Source organism: Enhydra lutris, unplaced genomic scaffold (genome assembly GCF_002288905.1).
Source record: "Enhydra lutris kenyoni isolate GAN:26980312 unplaced genomic scaffold, ASM228890v2 scaffoldscaffold13, whole genome shotgun sequence".
In the NCBI taxonomy this organism is placed as follows: domain Eukaryota; kingdom Metazoa; phylum Chordata; class Mammalia; order Carnivora; family Mustelidae; genus Enhydra; species Enhydra lutris.
This window is the reverse complement of record NW_019154097.1, coordinates 56,817,525-56,829,834: the sequence shown is the minus strand read 5'-3', so window position 1 is coordinate 56,829,834 and position 12,310 is coordinate 56,817,525. Positions and strand designations below refer to the sequence as shown.

General features: G+C 37.1%; 1 protein-coding gene and 1 pseudogene across 1 annotated transcript in view; both read right to left on the bottom strand.

The window, feature by feature from the left end:
* LOC111146184 (ATP-binding cassette sub-family A member 3-like) overlaps positions 1-12,310 on the bottom strand; it is a 131,324-nt gene that overhangs the window by 57,108 nt on the left and 61,906 nt on the right. Inside the window, exons 12-15 of the mRNA XM_022501616.1 lie at positions 7,030-7,184; positions 6,630-6,785; positions 6,110-6,320; positions 3,979-4,129 (exon numbers count right to left, since the gene is read on the bottom strand). Of these exons, the coding sequence (XP_022357324.1) occupies positions 3,979-4,129; positions 6,110-6,320; positions 6,630-6,785; positions 7,030-7,184 (673 nt within the window). The remainder of the gene's footprint in view (positions 1-3,978; positions 4,130-6,109; positions 6,321-6,629; positions 6,786-7,029; positions 7,185-12,310) is intronic.
* LOC111145943 lies at positions 3,264-3,952 on the bottom strand (annotated as a pseudogene).

Sequence of the window (12,310 nt, the reverse complement as noted above, 5' to 3'; positions counted from 1 at the left end):
TTTCACTAGTATTTTGTGTTTGGGTTGAACTGTTTTTGTTTTTGTTTTGTTTTTTTGCCTCAATATTCTAGAAGTGATTCTCTATAGTTTTATGTTTCTAGTTTTATTATATGGTTATACTGGCCTCATAAAATGGAACTAGTTCCCTCTTCTATTGTAGAACAGTTTGCAAAAGACTGTATTCATCTTTACCTAAACATTTGGTAGAACTCACCACTGAAGCCACCTGACCCTTGTCTTTTCACTAGGAAAGATTCTGATTCCTAATTCAATCTCTACTTGCTAGAGATCTAATCAGATTTTTATTTTTTCTTGAGTCTTTTTTTAATACTTTATTTTTAAAATAGTTTTAGGTTTACAATAAAATTGAAAGAAAGGTACAGAGATTTCCTATATATCCCTGCTCCAACAAACATAGCCACCCCACTACCACTATCACTCACCAGAATGTCACATTTTTTTTCACAAAAAATGAGCTTTCATTGACATATCATACTCACCTAATATCCACAGATTACTCAAAGGTTTACTCTTGGTGCTATATATTCAAAAATTTGGACATTATAGAGTACTATTACAGAGTATTTTCACTGCCCTAAATATTTGTTCCTACTTATCTCACCCTACCTACACCCTTGGCAACCACTGATCTTCTCATTGTCTCCATAGTTTTACCTTTTCCAGAATGTTGAGAGTTGAAATCATCTGGTATGTAGCCTTTTCAGATTGGTTTCTTTCACTTAGTAATATGCATTTGAGGTCCCCATGTCTCCTCACAGTTTGATACCTCATCTCTGTGAAATGCTGAATAATATTTCCTTGTCAGGATGAAACACAGTTCATCCATTCACTTACTGAGGACATCTTGCTTGCTTCCCAAGTCTTGGCAATTATGAATAAAGTTGCTATAAGTATCTCTGTGTAGGTTTTTGTGAGTATGTAAGTTTTTAACTACTTTGGATATATACCAAGGCATGTGAGTGCTGAATCAAATGGCAAAAGTATGTTTAGTTTCGTAGGAAACCACCTAATTGTCTTCCAAAGTGGTTGTGCCATTTTACATTCTGCCAAGCAATGAATGAGAGTCCTTGTCAAATCCACAGCCTTGTCAGTATTTGGTGTTGTCAGTGCTCCAGATTTCGGTCATCCTAATCAGTGTGTAATGGTATCTAATTATTGTTTTAATTTGTATTTACCTGATACGAGGTAAGCATCTTTTCGTGTGTTTATCTGCCACTCATATGTCTTCTTTGGTGAGGTGTCTGTTAAAGTCTTGGCTCATTTTTAGGAGTGCATGAGTGGCTCAGTCAGTTAAGCATCAGACTTTTGGTTTTGGCTCAAGTTGTTATCTCGTGGGTCATGAGACTGAGCCCTGTGTTGGGCTCTGGACTCAGTGCATAGTCTGCTTGGGATTCTCTGTCTACCTCTCCCTCTGCCCATCCCCCTCGCATACTCTTTTTCTCTCTCTCTAAAACAAATAAATAAGTTTTTTAAAAAGTTTTTGGCCCATTTTTAAATTGAGTTGTATGTCTTCTTATTGTTGTGTTCTAAGAGTTCTTTAATATTTTGGATAACAGTTTTTTATTACATGTGTCTTCTACAAATATTTCTCCCAATCTGTGGCTTGATTTCTAATTCTCTGGACATTGCCCATCACAGAGCAATTTTTCATTTTAATAAAGCCCAGCTTTTCAATGATTTCTTTCAGAGATCATGCTGCTGGTGTTGTAACTAAAAACTCACTGCCATACCAAAGGGCATCTAGGTTTTCTCCTAGATCTCCAGCAGTTTTTAGTTTATTTATTTGAGAGAGAGAGAGAGAGAGAGCATGAGAGGGGAGAAGGTCAGAGGGAGAAGCAGACTCCCTGTGGAGCTGAGAGCCCAATGCAGGACTTGATCCTGGGACTCCGGGATCATGACCTGAGCTGAAGGCAGTGGTTTAACCAACTGAGACACTCAGATGCCCCATCTTCTAGCAGTTTTATAGGTTTTCATTTTACATTTAGACCTATGATCCATTTTGAGTTACTTTTGTGAAGGGTATAAGATATGTGTCTTATTAATTTTTTTGCATATGGATTTCCAGTGGTTCTAGTACCATTTGTTGAAGAGACTATCTTTTTTCCACTGTATTGCCTTTGCTTTTTTGACAAAGATCAGTTGCCTATACTGATGTTGGTCTATTTCTGGATTGCTTCTGTTCCATTGATCTATTTTTCTATTCTTTCACTAATATCATACTGTCATGATTATGGCAGATTTATAACAAGCCTTCAAACTGGTTAGTGTCAGTCCTCCAACTGTTCCCCTTCAATACTGTGTTGCCTGCCTTTTACCTCTCCATAAACTTTAGAATCAATTTGTTGATATCCATCAAATAATTTATTGAGATTTTGATTAAGATTGCATTGAATCAAGGAGTGTCTGTGTGGCTCAGTCAGTTGAGGGTCTGACTCTTGATCTCAGCTCACAATTTGATCTTAGGGTTGTGAGTTTGAGCTCCATGTTGGGCATGGAGCATACTTAAAAAGAAAAAAAAAAGGACTGCACTGAATTATAGAGCGAGCTGGGAAAAACAGACATCTGACAATATTGTCTCTCTATACATAAACATAAAATATTTTGTTTTTTAGTTTTTTTATTTCATTCATCCAAGTTTGATAGTTTTCCTCATATAGAGCTTGCATATATTTGGTAGACTTATACCTAAGCATTTCATTTTTGGAGGTGCTAAATTTAGAAGTGTGTTTATAATTTCAAATTACACTTATTCATTGCTAATATATATAGGAAAGTGACTTACTTTTGCATATTAACTTTGTATACTGAATCTTTGCTTTAATCACTTATTAATTCCAGAAGTTTAGGGGGGTTTTTTGGTCAATTCTTTCAGACATTTTGTATAAGATGATCATGTCATCTGTAAACAAAGGTAGTTTTATTTCTTCTTTCCCAATCTACATACATTTCCTTGTCTTTTCTTATCACATTAGCTAGGACTTTCAGCATGATGTTGAGAGCTGTGGTGAGAGAGGACTTCCTTGCTTTGTTCCTGCTATTAATGGGAAAGCTTCAAGTTTCTCACCATTGAGCATGATGTTAGCTACAGGCTTTTTGTAGATACTCCTTATCCAGTTGAAGAAGTTCCCCTCTACTTTTCTTTTGAGAATGCCAACAAGCTTGCTTTAAAGGAATATGAAGCTAGTAATTACATCTTGCAAGTTGGCCTGGTCCTGGAAGTTTATGATAAGTTTCCTCTTCCCTTAGTTTCTGTCTTTTGTTGTTTGCCTGGCTTTGGCAATGCCACAGTCCCAATTTCCATATGAAACTCCTGATGTAGAGCTGTGCACCATCATTCACACTATAAGACCCTAACATGAAGCCAGAACCAAAAGGTCTAACTGCACTGTACAGTGTATATGCATGTATATACATAGCCTCTCTATCCGCAAGACATCGTAATGGAAAGTTATAGACAAAATTAGATCTAAAGTTGGAAGCTTCTTCTCTTGCAATGTCTGCTAAGGAATGAGGATCTGCCAACAAACCTGCCAGCCGACCAACATTAAAAAGTCATTCATTGGAACCCTCTTTGTATAGCTGAGAAAGGACTAGCTTTTCTACCCCAAAGGCAACACCATCTTTACATCTGATTCCAATAGCTATACTACTGTTTTCATAGCCTTCATAGCATATACAACTTGAAAAACCCTTCCATCAGGACAGAATGTAGGGGCTGACAATTCATACCCTGCCCCAACTGAGCTCACTGTGCTGAAACTTCTGGGGCTTCAAGGCCCACTGAAACCGGAGACTAGTAACAGGCTCGCTCACTGGGTGCCCTGGAAAGTAAATTGACTATTACTTGTCAAGTGGCAACAAGAAATAATCTGCTTGCCAAGCCCAAGAAAACCTGGAAAAGCAATAGTTATTTCTGGTAACCCAAAATCATTTATCTGAGATTTTCTGGATCCGTACCTGTGTGTGTACTTTTTGGGTAAGATAAATGATAATTCAGCTGCAACATCGCTCTCCAATCTGGCCTCAGGTATATGTTGATTAATCACTTCAATAATTTCTTTAACATTACAATGAGGTTCCTTCACCATAATTATGTGGTATCCCACACCTGAAAACAACCATTTAAACATCAAAATTTTAAAAAGGTAACCTTCCAAATTAAACACCACCCCCAAAAAAACAGGCTCTTGCCTGTTAAAAATATCATTTTTTAAGAGGAATCATGTTTGTGCTTAGGAGGAAATGGATTTCAAATTACCTTCAACCCATTCCTCTTAGTCAGTCCCTGACTCTTTAACCTTTGGGTATATAGGTTTTTTACTCTGACCACAATTTAAACTTGTTAAAGTTTTATTGTTATATATCTTTTTTATTTGGATTTTCTTCCTTCCATCATTCTTTAAATACTTAATGCTTGCTCACCACTTTTCAGACCATGTCAAAGTTTCAGACACATGTCATTCATGTTAATGAATGAAAACTGTAAAATTTTACCTTACTGTACTAGGAAGTCTTCATTTTGTCATATGAAAACAGGCTATATGGACTTCTAACACCAAGTCTGCCTGATACATTCGGGATTTTATACACACGCTCATGTTCATGTGCATGTTTGTGCACACATGTGTGTACAGGTATACACACATATTCATCTTTCTGGTCTTGTTGCTCTTATTATTTTATAATTCATCACATTAAGGTGGCTTACTGTTAAATCCTAGAATGGAGCTTTGAAATCCACTATTTCTAACTTCTTCTTATATATACATGTGTACATCTAATGAAAACCACTCTTGTTTTTTTCAATGTCCTTCCATTTTCTATCCCTGACCGTCACACTTAATTTCTTATTGATCCTCCCAAAAAACCTTATGATCCAGGCTGACTTACTCATTGTTCTAGGGGTAATATAGTCACTTGCTTTCATTTACTTATCCAACTTCCTTAAAAATCATGTTCTTTTCTCCATTGCCTTTATAAAGCCTGCAACTAAAGACATTCTATGGATAATCAATATACTTGAGTAACACTTTTGTGTCTATAACTAACCTACTATGAGAATATCAATTTCTATATCCTTGTCTGTTAGTACAAAAGCATTCAACAATATGAGTCCCTCTCTTTCTGACATTCACCAAATTGACTATTTAAACCCAAAATCCTCTTTCATGGGAAATGGTAGCATATGAGAGTACAAAGCATGGGTCTTGGTGCCAGAGGGACCCACAGGTCCACTTACTCACATGCTTTGGATACATTACCTAATAAAAGCTCCAGTGTTCTGCTTCATAAAAATGGTGATTTCATAAAGATTAGATGAGATAATGTGTGTAAATATGAATATAATAACTTATCTGTAATATATGTGATTGGATGAATGAATTCAAATACTGAATTCATGATTAATGGAACACCATGTTTAACTATTCTCATGTTTCCTCCCAATTTTGAAGCACTCACTGCTTTGAGCCATGTAATTTCAGAACAAGTTATATAGGTTTTTATATTGTTCATTTTCATTTTACTAGTTTCACTGACTAACCAGACTGTATATTTATCAAGTCAAGACAATTTTATTCCATTGTTCAGTCACTTTCTGTTCAGTAAATTCTTGTTGATCAACTGCCACATCTCAGGAATATTATTCATGAAAATAAACTTCAAAGCATTTAACTCATTATACTGGGAGTTTGATATTGATTTGATTGGAAAGGGTAAGAAATATCTAGTCACTGATTTTTTCCTCTCCAAGCCATGAATCTATGTACCAAATCCCTCAGAAGAATTACTTTACTCCTGCAACAAATTAACACTTCAGTAGAAGCTATATGAAAGAAATAAACATGACCTTTGTGGGGTCAAAAAAGAATATTTTCCAAGTTAGAATATACTTGTTAAGTAATAATGGGAAGTAATCAACTAGATAGGAACTGCCTAATTACAGAGTTGATTTAAATAGTTTAGATCTAACATAATAGGACACAGGAAACTTTTGAAGACCTGTGTAGAGCGACAAAAAATTGTAATAATCATGTTAGAATAATATTATTAAGCCACTAGCATCCAAACAATGATCAGAGAGAGAGACCATATATTCTTTTCAGGAAAATTGAAGAGCCACAACACTGAAGGGATCCCTTGACCATGATGGCTATACGGTCACCCAGGACATCAGCTTCATCCATGTGATGGGTGGTCAGTAAGATGGTACGATCATATCTATACTGCTGAAGGACACTCCAGGTGAATCTTCTCGAAACTGGGTCCATGCCAGATGTTGGCTCATCAAGTATCACCACCTAAAGACCAAAAGAACAATTCATGATCCATGCTGTGTCCCTTATGGGATAACTTACTATTTGTGGGGTGCATATTTAAGTTAAGATACATAACTTACACTACATTATATTAAGAACTCTGCAAAATGTTAAAATAGTAATCTCAAAACCCATAATTACATTACACCACCAGGTCAATAATGGGAACCCCCTCTGATCATCATTTCAGAAGTTCCTTTTAGAAAGTTAGATTCATATCAGCTCTTAGGTTTGTGTCAGGTGAGTTTCATTTATCAACTGGAGCAGGGACTCACGTTAACCATTCTTTACCTTGGAGCCTCCTATAAGTGCTATAATAATAGAGAGTTTGCGCTTCATTCCTCCACTCAGTGACTGTGCAAGTGCATCACGCTTTTCCAGCAGATCAAAAGAAGTCAGCACGTTATTAACTTCTGTGGCACGTATCTCTGGAGGTACTCCTTTTATCTAGAAAGAGAGGGCCAGAGTTTACAAGGTGCTTCCAACTTTACACTTAAAAAAATTCTTATATCAGAACTTCTCTTACACAGTTATCTATATATAAGACAATTCTTTTTTCCTTTTGCTTTCCTTTATGGTAAAAGAACAATGCCAAAAAACCTTCCACTAAATTAGGGTAAGGATGTTGATCCTTGGTCACACTGCCTGAAGCATATGAAGAGTGGAGGAAAAGAACATCACTCTGACTCACCACACAGTAGAAATAGAGATGTTCTGATACTGTCAATTCTGAAAACAATATGTCATCCTGGGGGCAAAAGCCCAAGTCATTCCTGACGTGAACCATGTCTTTTGAGATATCATATCCACTAACATACACCTTTCCACTTGTAGGAAGAGTCAAACCTGGAATTAAGCAGAAGACATCACAGAAGCTTAGCTTCTGTGAGAGAATCTGACAACTGTCCATTAGCACCTAAACTTCAGTCTACTTAAGGATTACTAAAAAAAGTTATCAGAGTCTTCTACAGAAGAAATAGTCTGGTAAATATAAATGCCATGGTGATGGGGAAAGAAATAATTTTTCCTTTATTTTTTGCTTACCTTATATTCCAATTTTCAATGAGTATAAAATAATATTAATTATTTGAGTAATATAAAATGCTTTGAAGAATTTGCTGTTCCAATATTCTAGTACTGCTGTCTGCCATTTGACAACATATGTGAGCCGTATTATGACCTGAGTATGGGATTATGAACACTGTGGTTGATTTTTTTTTTAAAGATTTTATTTATTTATTTGACAGACAGATCACAAGTAGGCAGAGAGAGAGAGAGAGAGGGAGGAGGAAGCAGGTTCCCCTCCGAGCAGAGAGCCTGATGTGGGGCTCGATCCCAGGACCCTGAGATTGTGACCTGAGCTGAAGGCAGAGGCTTTAACCCACTGAGCCACCCAGGCGCCCCTGGTTGATTTTTTTTAAATGAAAAATTCAGAACGTAGGCCCCCTACCCTCTAGAAGTTAAAATTTTGTTGGAAGATAAAACATAATCACGTGTAATAGTCTAAAAATATTTGCATAACATTTATGCATAGATGGCAACTGGGCCAGTTTTCTGGTGAAACAGTTGATAATATACTAAATATAGTTACAAAACTCCTTCTTAAGTTCCACAACTCAATAATTCCACTATAAGGGGTACTTAAAGTGGTTGAGCGCTGGACTCTTGGTTTTGGCTCAGATCTGATCTCAGGGTCATGGGATCGAACCCTGTGCTGGGCCTCCTGCTCAGCGTGAAGTCTGCTTGTGTTTCTTTCTTCCTCCCACCACATGCTCTCTCTCTAAAAATAAATAAAATAGATCTTAAAAAAAATAATTCCACTTTAAAAAGTACACTCTGAGGGGCACCTGGTTGGCTCTGTCAATTAAGCATCCAACTCTTGATTTCAGCCCAGGTCATGATCTCGGGATTGTGAGGCTAAGCCCTGTGTGGGGCTCTGCACCCAGCATGTAGTTCGTTGAGATTCTCTTTCTCCCTCTGCCCCTCCCCCACAATGCTCTAAAAATAATAATAATTTAAAAATTTTAAAAAACACTCTGAAAAGAAAAAATGTATTCAAGATTGTCCATTACATTTAGGGTAATTGAATGTCCTCCTTTACTCTTGTTGTTAGGTCTTCTAACCCATTTAACATTTGTCCCAGATTTTTCATTTTTAACAAAGTGTCATTATTAATGGTACTAACATAAGATGGGGCAGGGACTGGGTTGGAATACCTCCAACTTTGTATATCTGACTTCTGCCATTATTTTGTCTAGAGGTATGTGAGAAGCATGCACAATAAAAAGAGTTATCACACTTCAATGCACGGTGTCTGAAAGAGGAACGGTAACAATATTTTCTGACACAATGTCACTAACACATCCATTTCAAGAAAATTATAGAGGTACTCTCTGATATAATAAAGTGGGGTAAGATGACTGAGGCTATGAACAGTTAACACAGACAAAACACAGCAGTAGAGTCCACACAAAATACACCAGAAACACTTCCTGAAGCACCAGGCCCTAGACAATATATGATCTCTCAGAACCATTACTCTCAGGAGCAGAAAATATAATAGGCTTACCTAACATACAGAAGAAGATAGAGACCTAGACAAAATGCCAAGGTGAAGGAACTCATCCCAAAATAAAGAAAAAGAAAATGTCACAGCCAGGGATATAATCAAAATAGATAGGAGTAATATGCCTGATCAAGAATATAAAAACAAGCATAAGGATACCAGCTGGGCTTAAGAAAAGCACAGAAGACCTAAGCAGTCCATTATGGCAGAGATAAAAGACCTAAACTAGTCAGCCCAAAATAAAAACTGCTATAACTGAAATTTAAAACCAACTGGATGTAATGACCACAAGAATGCAAGAAGCAGAGGAATAAATAAGTGATAAGAAGATAAAATTATGGGGGCACCTGGGTGGCTCAGTGGGTTGGGGCCTCTGCCTTTATCTCAGGTCATGATCCAAGGGTTCTGGGATTGAGCCCCACATCGGGCTTTCTGCTCAGTGGGGAGCCTGCTTCCTTTCCTCTCTCTCTGCCGGCCTCCCTGCCTACCTGTGATATCTGTCTGTCAAATAAATAAATAAAATCTTAAAAAAAAAGATAAAATTATGGAATATAATGATTCTGAAAAGAAGAGAGAAAGAAAAATACTGGGTCACGAATATATACTTAGGGCATTCAGCAATTCTGTAAAGTGTAATAACATTCATATCACAAGAGTCCCCAAAGAAGAGAGGGGGAAAAAGAGGTGAGGGTTTATTTAAGCACATTAAAACTGAAAACTTCCCTAATCTGGGGAAAGAAACAGATATCCAAATCCAGGAGGCATAGAGAACTCCAATCAAAATCAACAAAAATAAGCCGACATGAAGACACACTGTGGTAAAATTTGCAAAAAAAAAAAAAAAACAAGGGGGGAAAAGTCCTAAAAGTAGCAAGGGAAAAAAAATCTTTAACTTACAAGGGAAGACAAATAAAGTTAGGAGCTGATCTGTCCACAGAAACTTGGCAAGCCAGAAGAAAGTAGCATGATATATCCAACATCCTGAATGGGAAAAATATGGAGCCAAGAATATTTTATCCAGCCACGCTGTCATTCAAGATAAAAGGAGAGACAAAAAGGTTCCCAAACAATAACTAAAGGAGTAGATGATCATTAAGCCAGCTCTGGAAGAAATATTAAAGGGGACTTGTGAGTTGAAAAGAAGAACCAAAAGTGACAAAGACTAGAAAGGAACAGAAAAATCTCCAGAAATAATGGCATCACAGGTAATACAATGACACTAAATTCATATCTATCAATAATCACACTGAATGTAAATGGACTAAATGTTCCAATCAAAAGACATAGGGTATCAGACTGAATAAAATAACAAGACCCACCAATATGTTGGCTACAAGAGAATCATTTTAGACCTAAATACACATGCTGATTGAAAGTGAGGGGACAGAGGGCCACCTGGATGGCTCAGTCATTTAAGTGAATGCCTTTGGCTTGGGTCATGATCCCAGAGTCTTGGGACTGAGACCTGCATTCGGCTCCCTGATCAGTGGGGAGCCTGCTTCTCCCTCTTCCTCTGCCCCCCACCAACTCATGCTCTTCCCCTTTCTCTCAAAAATAAAATATTTTAAAAAACAAAATGAGGGGATAAAGAACCATTTATTATGCAAACGGATATTAAAAGAAAGCTGGGGTAGCTATATTTATATCAGACACAGTAGGTTTTAAACCAAAGACTATAATAAGAGATAAAGAGGGGCACTGCATTTTAATAAAGGGGTCTAGGCAATAAGAAGATCTAACAACTGTAAATATCTATGCCCCCAACTTTTAAGCACACATCATTTAATAACAAACATAAAGAAACTTACTGATAATAATACAGTAAAGGCAGGGGATTTTAGCACCCCACTCTCAGCAATGGACAGATCATCTACACAGAAAATGAATAAGGAAACAATGGCTTTGAATGACACATTAGACCAGATGGACTTAACAGATGTATTTAGAACATTTCACTTTAAAGCAGTAGAATGCACATTCTTTTTGAGTGCACATGAAGCATTCTCCAGAATAGATCACATACTGGGTCACAGATCAGCCCTCAACAGGCAAAAAAGATTGCGATCATACCATGTATACTTTCAGACCACAATGCTATGAAACCTTAAGTCAGCCACAAGAAAAAAAATTTAGAAAGACCACAAATATATAGAAGTTAAAGAACATCCTACTAAAGAATGGGTTAGCCAGAAAATTAAAGAAGAAACAAAATAAAAGGAAACAAATGAAAAAGAAAACATGACACTCCAAACCTTTGGGATACAGCAAAAGCAGTCCTAAGAGGGAAGCATATTGCAATACAGGCCTATATCTCAAGTAGCAAAATTCTCAAATACAGAACCTAACTTTACATCCAAAGGGACTAGAAAAATAAAGCCTAAATCCAGCAGAAGAAGGGAAATAATAAAGATTAGAGCAGAAATAAATTATATAGAAACAAAAATAATGGGCACCTGAGAGGCTCAGTTGGTTAAGTGTCTGCCTTTGGCTCAGGTCATGATCCCATGGTCCTGGGACTGAGGCCCGCATTGGGCTCACTGCTCAGTGGAGAGCCTGCTTCTTCCTCCCCCTTTGCTGCTCCCCTGCTTGTACTTGCTCGCTCTCTCTCTCCATCAAATAAATAAATGAAATCTTTAAAACAAAAACAAAAACAAAAACAAACAAACAAAAAAAGCCCAGTAAAACAGATTGATGAAACTACGAGCTGGTTCTTTGGAAGAATTAGTAACACTGACAAACCCCTAGTCAGACTTATCAAAAAGAAAAGAGAAAGGGCCCAAATGAATAAAATCACAAATGATAGAGAGATCACAAGCAACACCACAGAAATACAATCATAAGAGAATATGATAAAAAATTATATGCCTTTCTGATGGAGGCATAATACTCCATAGTGTATATGGACCACATCTTCCTTATCCATTCATCCGTTGAAGGGCATCTTGGTTCTTTCCACAGTTTGGCAACTGTGGCCATTGCTTCTATAAACATTGGGGTACAGATGGCCCTTCTTTTCACTACATCTGTATCTTTGGGGTAAATACCCAGGAGTGCAATTGCAGGGTCATAGGGAAGTTCTATTTTTAATTTCTTGAGGAATCTCCACACTGTTCTCCAAAGAGGCTGTACCAACTTGCATTCCCACCAACAGTGTAAGAGGGTTCCCCTTTCTCCACATCCCCTCCAACACATGTTGTTTCCTGTCTTGCTAATTTGGGCCATTCTAAGTGGTATAAGGTGGTATCTCAATGTGGTTTTAATTTGAATCTCCCTGATGGCTAATGATGATGAACATTTTTTCATGTGTCTGATAGCCATTTGTATGTCTTCATTGGAGAAGTGTCTATTCATATCTTCTGCCCATTTTTTGATGTGATTATCTGTTTTGTGTGTGTTGAGTTTGAGG